The 20,347-nt window shown below is 40.3% G+C and overlaps 1 protein-coding gene across 1 annotated transcript in view; it reads left to right on the top strand.

Annotated features, from left to right (window-relative positions):
• The first annotated feature begins 9,098 nt into the window (after positions 1 to 9,098).
• The window catches only part of PRKAR2A (protein kinase cAMP-dependent type II regulatory subunit alpha), a 134,678-nt gene continuing 123,429 nt past the window's right edge, over positions 9,099 to 20,347 (top strand). Inside the window, exon 1 of the mRNA XM_027837054.1 lies at positions 9,099 to 9,314. Within this exon, the coding sequence (XP_027692855.1) occupies positions 9,122 to 9,314 (193 nt within the window). The 5' untranslated portion in view covers positions 9,099 to 9,121. The remainder of the gene's footprint in view (positions 9,315 to 20,347) is intronic.

Raw genomic sequence — 20,347 nt, forward strand, 5'->3', positions numbered from 1 at the left:
ATCAGCTGTGTACAGGGCCTATGCTGGATGCTGGGCACTGGGCATAAGAGATTAGAAAAATAGGCACTGGTACCAGGAGTATGTGATCTAATGGAGTACTTGGGGAGGGAGAAGAAAGGTGTCAAAAATGGAATCAAAGCTCCATCTTTAGAAGACTGGCAGGACATTTAGGCACATGCCCTCATTTGAGGAGGCCCAGGTTTCCTCTCACAGTGTTACATGTTTAAAATTTACCAAGGGTTTGAGTGAGTTCCCCAGGGTCATACAGCCAGTAAGCTAAAATTGAAACCCAGTTCTGATTCTAAAATCAACATTCTTTCCATTCTAGTACACTGTTGGAGTTAGGAGGGACTTTAGAGATAATCTAGTCTGACCCCTTATTTTTCAGTTGAGAAACCAAAAGCTCCTGGGTAACTTTTGTAATGTCACACAGTTGCAGAGCTTGGACCAGAACTGGATTCTTCTAAGTTTCAACTCAGTGGGTCTTACCTGTGTCTTAAACAATTCCCCCTCTCCCCTTTCCCCAACTCCTACTTAGGTATGACCTTCCAGGTCCAAATCCTATGGTCCTATCTATGTACTATCTCTAGCTGTCCTTGGAGAAAGACACGGGCTGTGTCAAGAGCTGGGGGCACATGGAGGGAGGCCAAAACCAAACACTGTTGTATATTTGGAAGGAAGGCTAAGCATTCTAAATCAGGCTGAGTAGGGAAGGAATTGGATAACCCAACAGGTGCTGCAGCATGTCCATTGAATGTCCCGTCTCCTGTAGCACACTCTTTTCCAGAGGGGTCTGCATTCTTCTCTTGTCCACCTCCAGCCTGGGGTCAGGGTGAGGAGTCTGATGTAGGTTGTAGATCACTTAGCTGTCTGAGCAAGAGTCAGTGATTCATTTGGGGCTTCTTCATGTGGGAGCTTTAAGTTTTTAAGTGTCATGGACCCCTTGAGCAGAGTGGTCAGCCCTTCTCAGAATAATGTTTTTTTTTAGTTTATAAAATAAAACCCACAGGATTAGAAAGGAAGCCAAGATTAAAGGACAGTCATCAAAATATTTTTTAAAAAATTCCCAGGATCCCAGGTTAAGAATTCTTGCCCTAGTGCTTCAAGGACCCTAATGAGGTGGGAGCTGCGGCTTGCCCCAGAAGGTCGTTAATATTGCACATAGTCCAAGCAAAGGAGGCTGAAGGTTCATGTGAACCCAGGGCTGCACGCAGCTGTACCATGAATTAATTGCACTCAGATGAATGGATCTGAATAAATGAGCTCCCACAGACTGAAGCTTAAAGTAGCAGCTTAGAAGGAGAAAGGGGGAGGGTAGATGAATGTTAGTGTGACTAAGGGAAAGGCAATTTGTGAGTTGCTCAGGAAGCCTTCAGGGAAATGTGTAGACACAGTGGGAAAAAAATCCAACCATAGCCCTTGGACTCAGAGTTCTTCTACGGAGATCTGTGGCTGTGGCTCTGAGGAGCCCTCACACTGAATGGGATAAGGAGGAGGCCAGGCACAGCCCTCTTTCACTTTACATTTTTTTAATTTAATTTTTTCAATTAACAAAAATCCACCTCTCCTTACCTTTCACCACCTCCATTCAAAAAGAAATAAAAATGAAACCCTTTAACAAATATATATAGTCAAGCAAAACAAATTTTTGAATTCGTCATGTCCAAAAAAAGATATGTCTCAATCTTCATCCTGAATCCATCATCTCTCTGTCAGGAGGTAGGTAGCATGTTCCTTTATGAGTCCTCTGAAACCATAGTAGATCATCCTGTGCTTCTTTTCTAAGCATCAGAACAGAAGAATTCCAAAGCCCTAGGCCAGATACCCAGCTCCAACAGTAACCCTACAAGCCAAAGCTCAACTAGGAAAAAGCATTCATGATTGGTCCCATTCAATGAAGCTCCACTCCATGGAGAGGAATGGTGGTATCCTAGGGGTTCAGTGGTTATATTTATTACCATATCAAAGATTATGATGCATGATCCACAAAAGGTATTAATTTTTTGTTTCTAATAATTTTTATTATGACCCTAAGTGGACAAAACCAAATATACAAAATAACAATTATGCATTACACATAAAACAACTCCAGCCCACAGTTTGGTAAAGGAAAATATATATACTAATAAAATGATAGCAGTTAGATCACATTTGCTTCAATGTTTCTTTCTAATGATATTTTTTAAAAATGTTTTTTACTGATGACTTTTATACTACAGGCCACACTGGGGGGGTTGGGCTAGCAAGTCAGTGGCAGGTGTAGGAGGCAAGAGAACTTCAGGCCTCCTGATAGGAACAGGCAAATTTCCAACCTATAAGGGCTCACCCTCTTAATTCCTCCAGTGGATTAAGAATTCATAACTGGACACATGAAGGTAAGTATCTGCCGTGCTGGGGAGTGTCCAGAGCAACCTGCATGCCAAAGGGCCCAAGATCATTCGATAGGAGTTATCAGTGGAAAGAACTGGGAATGTTTAGATGGAGACAGAATGATTTAAGCGTATACTTAGAATATGATCTGATATATAGCTTTTTGGGGGAAACATATCTGTTGCTTAGAATAAAATATGTTTGTACCCCACAAGCAAATTCTGCGCTGCTGTCAGTCCAGGGCTTGGAAAGGATATATTTGAGGTTTTTCTGGGTAAGTCTCTTGGAAACAGTCCCAGATGTGTTGTTTCTGCTTTTTCCATATTGTCCTATATGAAAGCTGTGCTCAAAACTCATTGGTTCGAGATAATCAGAGTTCCATTAGGAGGGAACTTCTAGTCACCATAGTCCCAGAGAGATTTTTGAAATGGTTTTTAATTAATTCTGTAAAATTGCTAGGCAAAGCTACCTTTGTCACAACTGCCTGCCGAATTTCCAAACCAAGATTATCCTGTAATGTAGAGTGGTTCCTAGTCTGGGCATAAAGAGGAGAAGTATATCCAGGATTTGGTGATGGTTGTGAAGGACAGTGAAGGCTGGGTTTTCTGTGCTAACTCCAGGGAATGTGGATAATTTTTGAAATCCCTTCTATTTTGGCTTTGAATGCATTTTCTTGTACTCATTAATAACATAACTGTGAGGAAATGACCTATAGATTATTCTCTACAGTAGGCCATATCCTCATCATCCCACAGTTTACATAGAGGTGTGGAGAAATTAAGATCCCAGAAATCATAGGCAGAATTGTAAGGGACTCTAGAGATAATTTAATACTCTCTAAAATTTTAAGGATGGAGCAATTAAAACTATACAAAGAAAGTGACTTGACTAAAGTAATAAATTAGCAGCTGAGCCTGAACTACAATCCTGGTTTCTGGAACCCAGTTCAAAACATCACTCTCTTGTGCTATGTCAATTGTTAATTGGTTAAAAAAAAGCATTTGGCTTCCTTGAAGAAAATATAGTTTTAAAGAGCCTCTTCCAACATGTCTTCTCCCATGCACATGTTGAAAGAATACAAGGTTCCTTGACACCTGTGTCCCCAAGGAAATTGTTGAATTAATATCATCAAGTGGGGTTTATATCAGATAGAAAGAGGCTTACTAAAGGTGTCATCTGGAAGGTGTTCTGTGCAGAATTCAAATAGAAGAAACCTTCTAGATGCTTGTATCTGTAGATGACACTATGCTGGATTCTTCCATTCATGTCATCCATTGATGCTTCCTCGTGGTGCAGAGATGACCCTGGGTTCTTGAAGGACATACCAGCAGAGCACAAAGTCCTACAAAGCTGGAAATATATGGGTCCAACCAGAGGCTGTCCATCAGTTGTCTGGTGATGAACCTTGCTGTGTTTGAAGAGGCTTGCCAATGTCAAAGTGATAAATTCTGAAGCAATAGCAAGTCTCAAAGACCATCTATTAAGTTACAAAGAAGTTATGATTTATAGTTTTGAAAGGAGTACACAAAGAAATGAAATTACAGGTCCTTGAAATATTGTGCAGATGGCATTGAGCTCTGGAACACTAAAGGGCCTCCTTAGTGAGATAGATGTGGTTGCTCAAAAGAGATTGGCCTTGAAATCCACACTGAAAAAACAAAGGAGATTAAGCACATGCATTGCCTGGATTTCAGAATGTGGGGTTGGGTAGGTAGCCCCTCGACTGAATTTATCAGCACGTGATGGTTTTGGACAGGCACTGCCAATTGATAATGAGGTGGGTCCAGGATTGAAGGGGAAAAGAGCAGGCTATATTGCCCTTAACAGACTGTGCAGCTCTTTTACTGACCCAAGCTGCACTTTTTGCAAAATCCTCCTATTTTTTGACCCCTATATTCTCTTGATGATACTATCTGGTCAGAAATCATGGAATACCAAGATATCAGAATAACAAGTAACAGGTGACCTGAAGGTGATAGATTCATAGTGTGTGTGTATAAGCTGGCTGCCTGCACCTTATATTTGACTCCTGTGTTAAGAGTAATATAAAAGGGGGCAGCTAGGTGGCACAGGTGGATAGGGCTCCAGCCCTGGAGTCAGGAGGACCTGAGTTCAAATCCGGCCTCAGACACTTGACACTTACTAGCTGTGTGACCCTGGGCAAGTCACTTAATCCTGATTGCCTCACCAAAAAGCAAAAAAAAAAAGAGTGATGTAAAAGATGTCAAGGGGGTGTGTCATTAGTGAATCGTATCATATATTCTGGAGAAAAAATTGGAATGATGCTAGGAGAAAGACTAAAATGTCCATTTGACCCTTTGACTCAGAGATCTCACTGCCAAGCACAAGAAGACCAAAGGTAGGAGGAAAGGCCCATAATCAACAAAATATTCATAGTAGCATTTTTTTCTATTGGCAAAGAAGCGGAAACAAAGGAAAGCCCATAATGGGGGAATAGTTAAAAAAAACTGGTATATGAATATGTTGTGTCATAATAAAGGGTGAATATGAAAAAATGCAAAGAACAGAAGATTTATTTGAACTGATACAAAGTGAAGAAAGCAGAGCAGGAAAATAATATACTCAGTACATATGGAAAGAACACCCAAAGAAACCCATAAAATGTAACATGTAATTATAGTGGCCAAGCATGTTCCTGAAGTAGAGATATGAAAATACATGTCTTTTTCTTTGTAGATGGGATGTAATTATAGGTATGGAACCCTGAATATACTGTCAGATTTGGTTTATGTATTGGTTAGTTTTGCAAAAACTGCTTTTCTCCCCCTCTTTTTTATCTTTTGTTATAAGATATGGCTCTGTGTGAGCAAGGAAAGAAGGGATATATTAGGAAATTAAGGGAATATAAAAACAAAATTAAGGAATTGTAAAAAGAAAGCAAAAAATATGACCAGGAAATGAGATAGGCTCATTGAGTAGACAAGGGTGAAGGATAAAAGGTGTGTAACTGAATTGCTGCCCTCATACCTACAAAGTAGTAAAAGAACCAGCCATTGGATAGATCTTCCTTGGAAGGTTTATGGAAAGACAGGGTAAATAAAGAAGGAGTCTGTTCTAGGCACTGGAGACCTTTTAAGCATAGCACCTGCTCTGGACTCTTACCTTAACTTGTACTCACTATCTATTCCTTTCCCTGACTTCCTGTATATCAAAAGTCTCATCTTCTAGAGGAAGCCTTTATCAACTTCTCTTCCTTCTAGTGCCCTCTCCCTGTTAATTATTTCTTATTTATCCTATTTATAGCTTGTTTGTACATTTTTTGGTTAATAAATTAAAGTAGCTACTTATAACTGCTTATTGTTTAACAATCACCACATCTGACTAAATCAGTTATTTAAAGCCCTCTAGGACTGGCCAATTTTCGGTTAGCAAATCTCTAGTTGCCCCTGTAATTCCATCAGAGAAAGGTGCTCACACTTCATAAAAGATAAAAGCATCCTTATATTTCAATAACAGCAATACCTAGTTAACTCTGTTATCTGCCCCTCTACTTTCTGCAATTACATCATGGAGGGGGAAACAAATATTTGCCACCCCTTACATAAGCTAAGGTAGGGAGGCTAGATAATTCAGCACGTAACCCAGGGTGGTAAGGATAGTAGTAGAAAAGAGAGAAGAAACGGGCCAAGATTAGTTTAGTTTGGCTAGACCTACAGGGCTTGGCGGGAAGTAATTTGGGATAAGGCTGTACAGGTGACTTGGAGCCAGATATGAAGGACTCCATAAAGGACTTTGGCCCATAAGATGAGAAAGGGAGATAGTTCATCTAATTTTGTTTTTCTCCACCTCCCTGTCTGGTATGATATAGTGTGAAGCAGCTGTTTGTCAGTGGGAAAACCAATGGATTTAGAGTCAGAAGACTTTAGGATTGGGCAAGTCTCTTCTCTATGAACCTCAGTCCACTCCTCTGTAAAATGAGGATAATATAAGAAAAGTACTTTAGGAAAATGTGACCTGTAATTATCATCTGTTTTCTGTTTACAACCTTTGTTTTGGCCAAAAAGAGGACGTTACTCTGTCCTAAGAAAAGAGGGGCCTTTGAACAGTTCAGGGTATGTCCAAGTTTGCAGGGTTGTAGAAACAATCATAATGATAGAGAATGGGAGTGGCATTTGTGAAGCTCAGTATAGTGGAAAGAGCTCTGAATTTAGTCAGGAAGCCTAGGTCCAAGGATTGGCTCGTCCTGCTAGTCAAATGACCATTGAAGGTCAGAACTGCATTAGACATTTGGACAAAAAAAGTCAGAGCTTAAAAACACTTTAAGAATCCCCTAGTTTACACTCCTTATTTTATAGATAGAATAAGGACACAAACATTTTGTTCTCATGATAGGGTTGCCAAAGGCAACTTCCCTGGGAATAGTCATTGGGAATTGCTGTTTTCGCCTATTTGAAAATCTTTCAGAGAATAGTAATTTATATATTCCAAACCAGTAATCCCAGAGGAAGATTGGACAGAAAACTGGTTGGAGAGGGGAAGCTAGGTGGTACAGTGGATAGTGCACTATCCCTGGAGTCAGGAGGACCTGAGTTCAAATCAGACACTTGACACTTTCTAGCTGTGTGACCCTGGGCAAGTCACTTAACCCAATTGCCTTGAAAAAAAGAAAAAGAAAAAAGAAAACTGGTTGGAGAAAGGGAATAACCCTCTGAAGCCCAAGACGTCGAGGCAGATGCTGAAGTGAACAGGAGGCATTACCTTCACCTTCGTGGCATAGGGAGAAGACACATTGGGGGGACTCAACATGAGATGACCTGGAGTAGAAAACTGATTCCTTTGAGCAATCCAGAATGTGTAAAGGATGGACGAGTAGGACCTGGGTATTTAAAAACAGGTTTCAAAATTGGAAAGTACTGTGTCCTTGGATGCATTCAAGAACTTACTTAGCTGAGGTGCCAGGGAAATCCCTTGATGGGCCAGCTGTTTTCAACTGGTCTTCTGGAGAGGATCATGGAGATAAACAAGTACCATCTTGGTACAGAAGAGCAGCAGCGTGAGGATCATTGAAACAAAGTTGAGTGATGCCATTAGAAAGAGGAGGCTAGAGAAGTTATTGACCATCATAGCATGGGCAAGGAAGGGGTTGCTGGACATCTGATGGAATGGAGAACATAATGGAGCTAAATTTGAACTGTAGAGCACTGATAAGGAGCTGCATCTGGAGGAGAATAAAGAGGGCCTGAAAGGGGTTCTCAATCAGGGAAATACCCTAATACTACAGGTTTCTGAATGGAGGGTACCTTACTGCTGGGAGGTGGGAAGCATCCAGACAATCTCAGTGGGCAAGGCCTTTGAGTGTTTTCTTTCTTTCTCTCTTTTTTGCTTAGGCAATCAGGGTTAAGTGACTTGCCCAGGGTCACACAGCTAGTAAGTGTCAAGTGTTTGAGGTCGGATTTGAACTCAGGTCCTCCTGACTCCCAAGGCCGGAGCTCTGTCCACTCTGCCACCTATCTTACTTAATTTTTAAACAAAAGTGTTCCACGTCTTTGAGCCTTGGTTAGCATATAAAATGCATATAAAGAGAAATAGTATCTACCCTTGGGGGATTACCAGATATTCCCATATTCTCCTTGGGTGCAAGCTATGAACCAGAAAATCAGAAAGCACCTAAAGTGTATCTGGGCTCTGTGCCTCTGCCTGATAGGGGTTACCCAAATGAGGAAACTGAAGCCCTGAAAGGAAGTGACTTGCCTGAGCCCGCACTGAGAGATAAGCAGGTGAGCTGGACTTTGAAACCAGGCCTCCAGAATTCAGATCTCCCGCTCTTTCTATCACACTTGATGTTCCCCCTTGGGTAATTCACTTGACTTTCTGGGTCTTAGTTTGTGGAGGAGGCGGTTCAGGAGTTGTGGAAAGAGTCTAGACTTGAGTCTGGAAGACCTGGGTGTGAATCTCATTTCAGACACTTTCCAGCTGTGGGCTCCTGCAGTTAAACTGAAGCCTCTGTCTCCTTTATTTAAAAATAAAGACAATTACAGCACCTCCTTTGCTGAGCAGCTGTGACGTTCAAATGAGATAACGTATGTAGGAATGTATGTAAAGGGCTTGGCAAACCTTAGGTATGTTAATATCAGTTATATTAGAATAATATTAGGATTAATTAACCATCCAGGCCTGTGCAGGAGCTGTACCAGGTGACCCCCACAGGCCCGTCCTGCTCTACCCCTCGGAGAGCCCCCGGTCGGGGGAGGGCAGTCGTCCCTCCCACCTCCGGGCTGCCCGAGCCGCAGGGCTGGGGGAGCCCGCCCAGGGCGGGGGAGGGAGGCTGCGGAGGCGCCCGGGAGCGTGGGGAGGCGTCGTACGCATGCGCTGCCCCCTCCCGCCGCACTGGTCCTTCCCTCCCTCCTGTCGCGCTTCCAGTGTGACAGCGGCGGCTGAGGCGCCTGCAGCCCGAGCCCGCGGTGAGGGGAAGGGGGCGGCGGCTCCTCGGGGAGGAAGTGCAGCCGGAGGAGGAGGCCGAGGCGGCGGACGGGCACGGGCCGACGGGCGCACGCCGCGTCCTCCAGGAGAGCGAGAGCGGCGCTCCGAGCGAGGCCCCGGCCCGCGTGCGAGGACGAGCCGCTGCCCGGCGCCTGGGCCCGTGCCGCGGGTGAGGAACCGTCCCCTGCGCGCCGGGAGGAGCGGCGTGTGAGCGCCTCGGCCTCGGCCCGCCCGAGCGTGCGGAGCCGCCGCCCCTGCGGCCCGGCCCCGGCCGCGTGTGAGGGAGGCAGCCCGACCAGCGGCCCCCGCCATGAGCCACATCGAGATCCCGCCCGGGCTCACGGAGCTCCTGCAGGGCTACACGGTGGAGGTGCTGAGGAACCACCCCGATGACCTGGTGGACTTCGCCGTGGACTATTTCACCCGCCTCCGGGACAGCCGCAACCTCGGCGGGAAGGGCGAGGGGAGAGACAGCGACGACGAGGAGGACGAAGACTTTGAACGTAAGAGCCCTGGCAGACACCGCCTCGGACCCCCCGGGGCTCCGACCCCTCCCACTCCCCCGCCGGGCCCGCCCTGCAACCAGCCTTGTCTGCGGGCTTCCTTCTGGTCTCGGGACCCCCCCCCCTTCCACTGTCGTGGGAGTCTCGCTCCCCCCTCTTTCTCAGTCCCATCTACCGCCCCCCCTCCCCAGACGTTTCTGAGTTCCTCTTGGGAACCACGTTCTGGCAGCGTCATGTGCCCCCTGGAGCCCAGAGAGCCGGGTGCCCTTTGGCACCTTCGGGGGGGAGAGCTTGCAGGCAGCCCTCGCGGTGTGAAATGCAGACCCTAAAATGACCCGGACGCGTCTGACAGCTATGGCCTCCGTCCCCCACTGACTGGAGCACCCGCTAGTGAGAGATGAATGTGCCATGTGTGCTGTTTAAAATGGGGAACTCCAAAAAAGCAGACCGCCTTTTCTTATTAGAATATGTCACCTTTTGCCCTCCGAGGCTTGGGGGCTACAGGAAGGGGAGTCCTCCCACCGGAGTGTTTTATCTTCAGAATGAGCAAATGAGAATAGGGAGCTCGAGCACTGGATTAATGCCCACCTTCTTAGACCAGGCCTAAGGTTGGCATACCGTGAAAGAGAAAGCATATGTAATCACTGGCAAAAAAAATTCCTGTCCTAAGGACCATTTTAAAGACCTGCTGGAACGTCTGGCAGTGCAGGTCTTAGGACTCACCATTTTGGAACTAACATCAGTGATATTTAGAAACCCTAGTGTAGTTTAAGGAAAATTTAAAATTTGCTGGTGTTGAACCAGACCTTAGGAACAGTTTAATTTTTTTTAATTTATAATTTTGCATAGCATTTTTATTTGGTTGTTTTAAGGAAGCCTTTAGAACAGTTGTGGAATATTCACTTGATTTTTGCATGTGTTCTGGTTCGGTATTAATGAGACTGCAGGGAATTATCGTCATGCATTGAACAGTCATTTAAAGCCCCACATTCATGTTGCAAATATACAGACCTAAGTGTTAAAATATACTTGGTTCTTAAAACCCAAAAGATTTATTTTCTTCCTTTCTATGGCCCTCAAATCATGTCCCTTTTTTGACATGCCAATTAGGAACTAAATCATTGTCTAAATGTATGAATTAAAATTTTAGAATTTCAGTCTCTTCTTTGGTTTTATTTTGAGATTAATTAGGCAATTGAATAGCAAAAGCTTGTGGATTCTTTTGTTTACATTTCTGTCACAGAACTGACTTGATTTGTTGCAGTTTGAGAAATCTAGTACTGTGATCAGTTTTGTTTTTTGTTTTTTTTTCATTAACAACCACATGAATTTATATGTAGAAATTTCTCTTAATAAAATTTGGCTAATGTTTAACGAACTTTAGTGCCTGTATTGGAAGAAAGGAGACAAACAACATTATAATTTAAGATGCATCCTATTAGAAATTACGTTTCCTAGATTGCTTCAGATTATTTTATGGAGAAGGTAGTATGGCTTACCTTGAGAACAGCTTTCAAGAGGGACATGTATTTTCAAGGGTACAGTTATCGGACTTTGGTGGAACTAATATTTTTAGGCATTTGTATAGTAGTGGAAAGAGCACTATATTTAGAGTTAGAGAAGTTGGGACAACTTAGAAGTTATTGGTCAAGTTACTTCTCTCTTGGCCTGTTTTTCATGTATAAAACGAGAACATGGTCTAGATAATTTCTAAGGTCCTATACTGTTCTAAATCCTATGAAGCTATGAATTGCAAAGTTTGTAAGAAAAATGTCTGCTGATGTGCTATGCACATGGGCTAAAGTTGCCAACTGGGTACTTGTTAATGATGACTGGCTGAGATTCAGTTTGATAGACACATACGTTTACATTTACGCTATGAAAGTGTGAAAAGAAAAAAAAGTCTGTGTATTAGGAGAATTTTAACTTAACCAAGCAGTTTTACAAGGTGTTTTTCAGAAGAGTCCCTGGAATCAGGAGTTGGCTTGTTCCAATTCTGGCTGTGCCATTTGCTTGGTGTGTGGCTTTGGACAAGTTGTCAAACCCGTTCTTATTCCAAGCTCCTTTATCTGTAAAATGGGGAGAGCTCTTTTTGAGCCTCACAGCAGTGCTTTACTTTAGAATTGTTAAAAGTTTTTTGTTAAAATTGGTTAAAATTTTTGTTACTATCATTTTAAGGGTATTTTATTGATTCCCCATTTCCCCACACCCAAATTAGCCCTCCCTTGTAACAAAATCAAAACAAAATAAACAAACAAAAGCCCACCAAACCTTATTAAGCAAAGCCAGCCAACCCAGTGACCTCATCTGGATAGTGTATGTAATATTTCACACCTTTAGTTCTCTGCCTCTCTACTGAAAGGAAGAAGGGCACTTCATCTCTTCTCAGGGTTCTAGATTAGTCATGAATTTGTTTTAGTGTTATTTTGATTTACATTACTGTGGTCATATTTTTCTCCTGATTCTGCTTGCTTCATTTGATAGCATTTTAGAGAAACTCTGGAAGACTAAATTCCTTATTAGTTTACTTATGGTACAGTAATATTCTGTTACATTCATATATTATAATTTGTTCAGTTTCCCATTTGGTACATATACATTTTCCATTCTTTTTTTTATTTAAAAATTTTTCTCCTATGCTATTTTGAATTTTACAAACACGAATGTTTTCATATACGAAGAAAAACAGAAAAGGAGGATTACAAGTGAAACCATGAATCTCTGCCATGTATAGCTTTTTCCTTTTTAAAGTATACATTCCTTTTAAAGTATACTCTCTGTACACTGTAACTTTTTTTTTTTTTTTTGGCTAAGCAATGGGGTTAAGTGACTAGCTCAGGGTCACACAGCTAGTAAGTGTCGAGTGTCTGAGGTTAGATTTGAACTCCAGGTCCTCCTGACTCCAAGGCGGGTGCTCTATCCACTGTGCCACTTAGCTTCCCCATAACTTTTTTAAACCCAAAACAAACCCCAACAACAACTTGATTTTCGCAGTTTATCTTACTGAAAAAAATTAGTAGTTTCTTAGTTATAAAACCACTGAACATTATTCTTGAATTTATTTTAAATGTTTTATTTAGGAAAAGCTCAGTGTTTAATTTGCTCTTATCAAAATGAAGTTGTTACTTAGTATCAGAAATATTAATGCTTTATATATCAAGGCTTTGCATGAAGCAATTGTTGAGCAATTGGCCGATCTGTTAACAAAATAGGAAAATATAAGTAACCAAGAAAAGAATTAAAAAACTTTATCATTTAACTTATTTTGTTTATTTTTTTTAACCTAAATGATTTTAGTGTCTTAAACATAGCATCTTTTGTTCTTGGAATAAGGAAGATCTGAGTTCACATTCTGTTGTGTGACTGAGCAAGTTACTTAACTTCTCTCTTCTTCAGTTTGCTCATCTGTAAAATGGGAATAATAATAGCACCTACCTCATAGTATTGTTGTGAGGATCAGATGAGATAACATTGGTTAATAAATCACTTTAAATTCATTTTCATAGCACTTGTAAAATAGTGTGTAACTTGACTCTTTTGTATCCTTATAGTTAACCTCTTTGATCAGCTATGAAGTGTTTTCTTGGATCCTATTCATGTAGGACACTGTCGTAGGGACATGAGAGTTAACCCAGAATGAATTCTGTCTTTTTGGGAATTGAATGGATCATTGTTTTAAAGGTTATCTATTAATAATTATATTTAATAATCTGGTATGATCATTTAATTTCTTTACTGACTATGAAAACTAGACAAGTGACAAGCTGATTTAGGGCCCATGCTTTGATTGCAAAATAGTTTCACCACAGAAAACATTCAGTGTTTTTTGCCTCTTTTTATGCTTATTTATATAGCTATGAAATTAAACATTTTATTTGATCTTAAATCCCTTACTACTTGATTGAGCTTCAACAAAGTGATTATTTATTTTACTTTTTTTTAAGGTTGGAAAGTAGTTGTTATTGCCTAGAAGATGATAATGGAATTTGTTAGATCCATAGGTCCAGAACAAAAAAGTAAAAATTGAAATATAAAACTCTTAGAGGAAAGGGCAGAAAGTATTTGTGAAATATGTTTTTTATTTATTGCTCTTTGGAAATAAATATATGTATATGGCACACAGTCTTTGGGCAGGAAATTTTGTGTTTCTAATTGAATAAATATATGAGTATATAAAAGGAAACATTCACTATAATATATCAATCTTTGCATCATGCTTTGTGCCGCAAAGTTGCTAATTTTTTTTCTGGAGATTAATTATTGAGAGATTAACAATGGTTAGATATTATTGGTATTCAGGGTAAAATTTGTTATTTTATAACACTATATACCACTATATACTGTGGGATATAGTAAAAAGATAACTAGACTTGGAGTTAAATCTCATGTCTGCCACTTACTACCTGTCTGACCCTGAGCAAATTTCTTTCCCTTTCTGGGACCCTGTTTCCACATCTGTAACATGAGAATGAACTATGTTATCTCTGAGGTCCCTTCGAACTCTAGCTTGCATGAAACCCCTTGTATAGATCATGCTCACCACAATGTAGTCATTTAAATGGGAATGGTAGTTATTTGGTACATATGTTATCTTTTGATCATCACAACCACCCTATGAATTAGGTGTTATTGTTATCCTCATTTTGCAGATGAAGAAACTGAAGTTGAGAGATGGTAAGTGACTTGCCTGGCATCAAACAACTAATATCTGAGATGTGATTTGAGTTCATGCCCCCTGACATCAGGTTCAATATTTCCCTCCTTCCCCATCTAGCTAGCTAGCTGCTTTTTAAATCTGGGCCTGTGATTGGTGTATAGAACTTCCAGTGAGATAACTTCCTCTAGCATTGCTTATGGACAACTGTCCTGTAACTTAACGTCTTCGTTTCCTGGGATTGGAAAGAGGTTAAGTCTTGCTTAGGGGTCAGGTGACCACTTTGTGTTAGAGGCGGAATGTGAACCCAGGTGTCCTTGACTCCAAGGTCAGCTCTTTATCCACTAGGCCAGGGGTTGGCACACTAAAACCCATGGGCCAAATCTGGCCAGCTGCTTATTTTTGTATGTAAAAAACATTCTTTGTGGGCCACACAAAAACAGGCTAGATTTGACTCACCAGCTGTAGTTTGTTGACCCCTGCACTAGGCTATGCTATCTCTCTTTTCATAGTATAGGTGACCTTGTGTTCCTGAGTGCTTTGTCAGTGTAGTGTAACTTCTGGCAAATCTTGGCAAAATGGAAAAGCTTTGAATATGATGAAGATGAATTCTGTGTGTTTGTAACTAGAAGACCAGTTTAGCTAAGTTTAGGAAGAAATGTGTAGAGATTGTTATCTGCAATTGCAGATCTTTGAAAGTATCAAAATATTACTATTAAACCATGTAACCTAGAACTAAGGTGTTTTTTTTGTTTGTTTGTTTGTTTAAGGCAACCATTCAGATACTAGTTGATTTAATGGTAGAATTTTCCTATCCTTGCTGGCAGTCTAAGTGCCAAATAAAGTTGTTATGGTAGTGGACAAACCTAATAACTACAAGTCATTATTGTTTTCTTGGGAGAGGTCTCCTGCATTCCTTTAAAATTAATTTTTTATTGTTAATCTTCTGAACTAATTTTGTCCCTCTGCAGAGATCCTTACCCAGAAATTTATCTTTTAACAAGAGTAAAAAAGGGAGAGTAGAGGGAGGGGAAGCACCCTAGGAGCAAAGTTAACCAGCATTATCAACCAAGTCTCACAGCATGTGTCATGTACTATGTCAATGTCCACACCCATAGTTCCCTACCTCTGCAGAGAAGATTATTGTTGTGCAACCTGTCTGAATCTTTGTGACCTTGTGTGGAACTTCCTTGGTAAAAATACTAGAGTGGTTTGCCATTTCCTTCTCTAGTGAAGTAAGGCAAACAGAGGTTAAGTAACTTGTCCGGGGACACAAAGCTAGTAAGTGTCTAAGGATGGATTTGAACTCAGTCTTCCTAACTCCAGGCCCTGTCCTCTACCCACTGAGCAATTTAGCTACCACTGCAAAGAAGATAGGATGCAGTATGTTTCATTTTATTTTCTCTTCATTAAGACCAAGCTTGGTCATTAGGAACACACAGTATTCCAGTGATGACTTAATGGATTTTTTCCCCCATTTTTATTGTAGTAATCATTGTGTGTTTTTTCTGAATGTTTACTTCACTTTTTATCAGTTTATCTTGCTATGTTTCTCAATTTTTCATATTCATCATTTCTTATAGTACCTTGCATTCATGTGCTGTTTGTTTAGCTATTCTCCAGTTGATGGGCATTGATTTTGTTTCCAGTTCTTTGCTTCCACAAAAAGTGATTGATAACTTTTGCCCACTTATTCAATGGAGAAATGATTCTTGGTCTCATGTATTAGTATTCCCTATATATCTTTAATATTAGACTCTTGTAAGGGCTAATTGATATTTTCCCAATTGACAGCTTCCTTTTTTATCCTAGTTATAGTAATTTTATACAGAACATTGCACTGTGGCTAACGTGGAAATATATTTTGGTTGACTTCACATGTGTAATTATCATATTGTTTACCTTCTGAATAGGTGAGGGTGGTGCTGGAGGGAAGGAGAGAATTTCTAACTCAAAATTTTAAAATGAATGTTTAAAAAAGACGAACTAACATTGTGCTAAGCACTGAGGTAGATAACATCCCATTGCCCTCATAGAGCTTAATCTGATAGAGGGTTGAAATATAAGCACAGTCTCCCATTAGAAGGTTGCAAATTAGAATGTTTCATGAAATCTGGAGGAAGGTCAATGATACCTATCTTTTGTCAGTACCACCACTTTCCCAGTCATCCCATTGAGAAGGATTGGAGTTTTCTCAAACTCATTGTCTTCTTTGATTTTCTATATCTAACCAGTCATCAAATTGAGTTAGTTTTTCTTTACAAATGATTCATCCATTCTTGCTGCCACCATTCTAATACAGACCTTTGTACAAAAGTGGGACGGTTTCTGCTCCCAAGTAGTTTACATTAGACTAGGGGATACAACATGTTCACAGATGAGTAAATACAGGTCATATACAAAAAATCCACAATGATTTGTAGGAAAGGGCGCTTGAAGGCAGTACTTGAGCTCAGCCTTGAAGGAGAAGTAGGGTTTAGAAGAGAGTGGAGGTGAGAAGGGGACAATGTGTACAAAGGCACAAAGATGAACAGTGGAGAAATAATATGTGATGAATATGGAAAGATAGTCTGAAGCAAAACTCATTCAGTCAGAAAGTATTTAGTAATGCCTACTTATGTGCTAGGCACTATGCTAAGTGCTAGGGATACAAAGAAAGGCAAAAAACAGTACATGCCCTCAAGCCCCCAGTCTAATGGGGGAGGTGACATTCAAACAAAAATGTACAAACAAGTTGTAGACAGGATTTGTAGGAAATAATCAGCAGAGGGAAAGCACTAGAATTAAAAGGGCTTTGAAAAGGCTTCCTGTAGAAGGTGGGATTTTAGCTGGGACTTCCTTGGCAAAAGATTGTATTTGGGGGGTAAGAGGTAGTGAGGAGTTGAGGAATACAACCTAGTTTGGGAACCTGGTAGACTGTAAAGATGGTGGTACCTTTGACAGTAATAGGGAAGTTTGGAAGCAGGGCAAGTCTGGAGAGAAAACTATTGAGTTCATTTTTGGAACTGTTGAGTTTAAGTTGTCTATAGGACATCCAGGTCTAACTATCTAATTAGTAGTTGGAAATGTGAGATAGAAGTCAGAAGAGAGGTTTGGTTTGGATAAGAGATTTAAGAATCGTCAGCATTGAGATGATAATTGAATCCTTGGAAGCCAGTGAGATCAATAAGTTAAGTTGTAAAGAGGCAAAAGAGGAAGGGCCCACAGAGACCTGTGGGACACCCTTGGTTAGCAGGAATGACTTGGATGAAGATCCAGAAAAGGAGAATAAGAGGAGTGGTCTGATAGATGAGAGAATCATGGAGAGAGTAGTATCCACAAAACCTAGAGAAAAGAGAGTATTCAGGTGAAGAGGGTGATCACCAGTGTTGCAGTGTCACTTGCAGAGTGGTCAAGAAGGATGAAGACTGAGAAAACAGCATTGGATTTGACAATTAAGAGATTATTAGTAACTTTGGAGAGAGCATTTTCAGTTGAATGATAAAACTGGAAGCCAGCCTGTAGAGAGTTAAGAAGAGGAAAAGCAGGGAAAGTAGGGAGGTATCAATTGTAGTTGTCCTTCTCAAGGAGTTTGGCCACAAAAGGTAGAATATTCACAGTCTGTGTTTCTGCTCTTTGTATATTGAAATGTTTGGTTTGTTGATGATTAAAAAAAATTAAAAAATATATTTTAAAAGACTAGAGCTAGATTGTGAAAGGCTTTAAATATAAAGCCGGAAGGGTCTGTACTTTTTCCTAAAGGTATTGGGGATCCATTGAAACTTCTTGAGTAGGGAAATGACATGGTCAAGTCTGTATGTAAGGAATATCAACTTGATAGCTGTGTGGAGGATGAGTTGTAGAGAGTCTATTGCAATTATCCAGGCAAGAGGTAACGAGATCCTGAACTAGGAAGGTTGTAGTGTAAGTAAAGAGAAAAGCACTGTATGTGAAAGAGGTTGAGGAGGTGGAATCAATAATACTTGGTAGCTAAAAGGATATAGGGGTTGAGTAAGAGTGAAGAATTGAGCATGAGTGGTTATGTACTGAACCTTGGCACCTAGAAGAACATTAGTGACCTTTACAGAAATAGGTAAGAGGGTTAAGTTTAAGGGACAAAATTAATTTTGTTTTGTACATACTGATTTTGAGATGCCTATGGGATGTGCAGCTAGAGATATACAACTAGAACTCAAGAGACATGAAGGCTGGATGTATACATTTTGGAGTCATCTGCATAAAGAATCCATGGGAATTGGACCCATGTGAGCAGGTAAAATCACAAAGACAATGTAGAGAAAGAAGAGAAGAGCATTCAGAGTCCCAAGGAACATTTATATTCAGGGTTCATATGACATGGATGATGATTCATCAAAGGGAGACCATGAAGAAGCATTCAGACAGATTGGAAAAGAACCAGGACAGAATAGTGCCATGAAAACTCAAGGAGAAGAGAGTATTGAGAAGGAGGATGTGATTTGAATGTTTAATTCCTTTGGATTTAGGAATAAAGAGATTAGTGGTGACCTTGAGAAAACAATTTCAGTTGAGTGTTGTTGGCATGCAAGCAGATTACAAATTGCTGAGATTAGGGAGAAAATTAGGGAGAGAGAGGGATGATTGAAGGAGAATTTCCTGGAGAAGACTGAAGAGGGTGGGGGGCTCAAAGGCGGAAGTAGACGGGTTAATGTTGGCAAGAAGAAGGACATCTTATCCTTTGAGTTTGAAGCCAAGAAGGAGAAGTTAGGAGATGATGCCCAGGTGCTTTGAAGTATTCACATAGTGTTATAGTTGAATTCCATGACTGCAGACTTTCTTTCCTTTAATTCATCTTTCATATGCCTACCAGATTGATCTTCCCTTAACACTGCTGTTGTCATATTATTCCTTTGTTTAGAGGCCTTATTATTGCTCTGTTACTTGTGAAATCTAATCCAAACTGTTTCCTGGTTTTTAAGCCCACCTATAATCTGGTTACAACCAAATACGTACAATCTTAGCACCTCACTACTTTTTAGTGTACATCTTCTTAAAAAAATTACTTTTTGATGTTTTCATTGATGTCTTTTTTTTTACGTCAGTGTTGTTTCCCTAGTGTCCCTCCTCCTCACCCTCTCATAGAGCCTTCCCATATAACAAATAGTATTTTTTCTTTTTTGCAAGGCAATTAAGGTTAAATGACTTGCCCACAATCACACAGCTAATAAGTGTCAAGTGTCTGGTCTGAGACAGGATTTGACCTCAGGTCCTGCTGACTTCAGGGCTGGTGCTAGCATTTTTTCTAAAGACAAAAAAGAAAAAAATAGAAAAGTACAATAAAAAAGCCTGAAAATATATGAAATATGTAATACTTGTGGACCTCCTAACTTTGCAAAGCAGTAGAAATGCCTTTTTATATCTCTTCTTTCTAGCCATGTTTATTCTTTATAATTTTGTAGCATTTACTTTTGATTTTTTTTTTTTGTGGTTCTTTCATTGTTGTAATCATTTTGTATACTGTTTTCTTGGCTTTGCTTCTTTATTCTTCATCAGTTTATGTAGACCTTTCCATGTTTCTCTATATTCATCACATTTCTCATTACTTATAATACTCCATTACATTCCTGTATCACAGTTTGTTTAGCCATTTCCCCTTGCTAATAAGCTTCTACCTTGTTTCGAGTTGTTTGCTATCACAGAAAATGCTGCCATGAATATTTGGGTGTATATGGGTGCGTTTTTTGTTTTTTTAAACCAGTGTCCTTCTTGAGGCATAAAAGGGTTTGGACATTTAAGTCACTTTATTTGAATAATTCCAAACTGCTTTCCAGAAAAGATATATGGATTCATATCTTCACCAACAATGCATGTTGACTTGTCCCATCTTTTGTCATCATTGTCAGTTTGCTGAGTGTGAGGTGAAACCTGAGGATTATTTTGATTTGCATTTCTCCTGTTATTAGTAATTTAGGATATTCTTTCATATAGTAATAATATGTCACCATTATGTTGTTACCACCATGTCATCCTCTCAGTGACACTGAATTCTTTGGTGTTCCATTCAGTCTCTTGGCTCCAGGTATTTTCTCTGGTTGTCCCCTATGCCTGGAATGTTCTTTCTCTTCCACTTACTGGCTTCTCTGGCTTCCTTTAAGTCCTGGTTAAAATCCTGCCCTCTTAATTATATTGCCTTCCCTTTTTAATTTTTTCCTGTTTATCTTGTATATAACTTGTTTGTACATACTTGTTAGCTTATTGTTTTCCCCATTAGATTGTAGCTCCCTGAGGGCAGGGTCTATCTTTTACCTCTTTTTTGTAACAGCAGAGCTTGGCTCAGTGCTTGATAGTTTTTTGATTGACTACTACTGCTACTGCTACTACTACTACTACTACTACTACTACTACTACTACTACTACTACT

Source organism: Vombatus ursinus, unplaced genomic scaffold (genome assembly GCF_900497805.2).
Source record: "Vombatus ursinus unplaced genomic scaffold, bare-nosed wombat genome assembly UNPS02014820.1, whole genome shotgun sequence".
NCBI lineage: Eukaryota > Metazoa > Chordata > Mammalia > Diprotodontia > Vombatidae > Vombatus > Vombatus ursinus.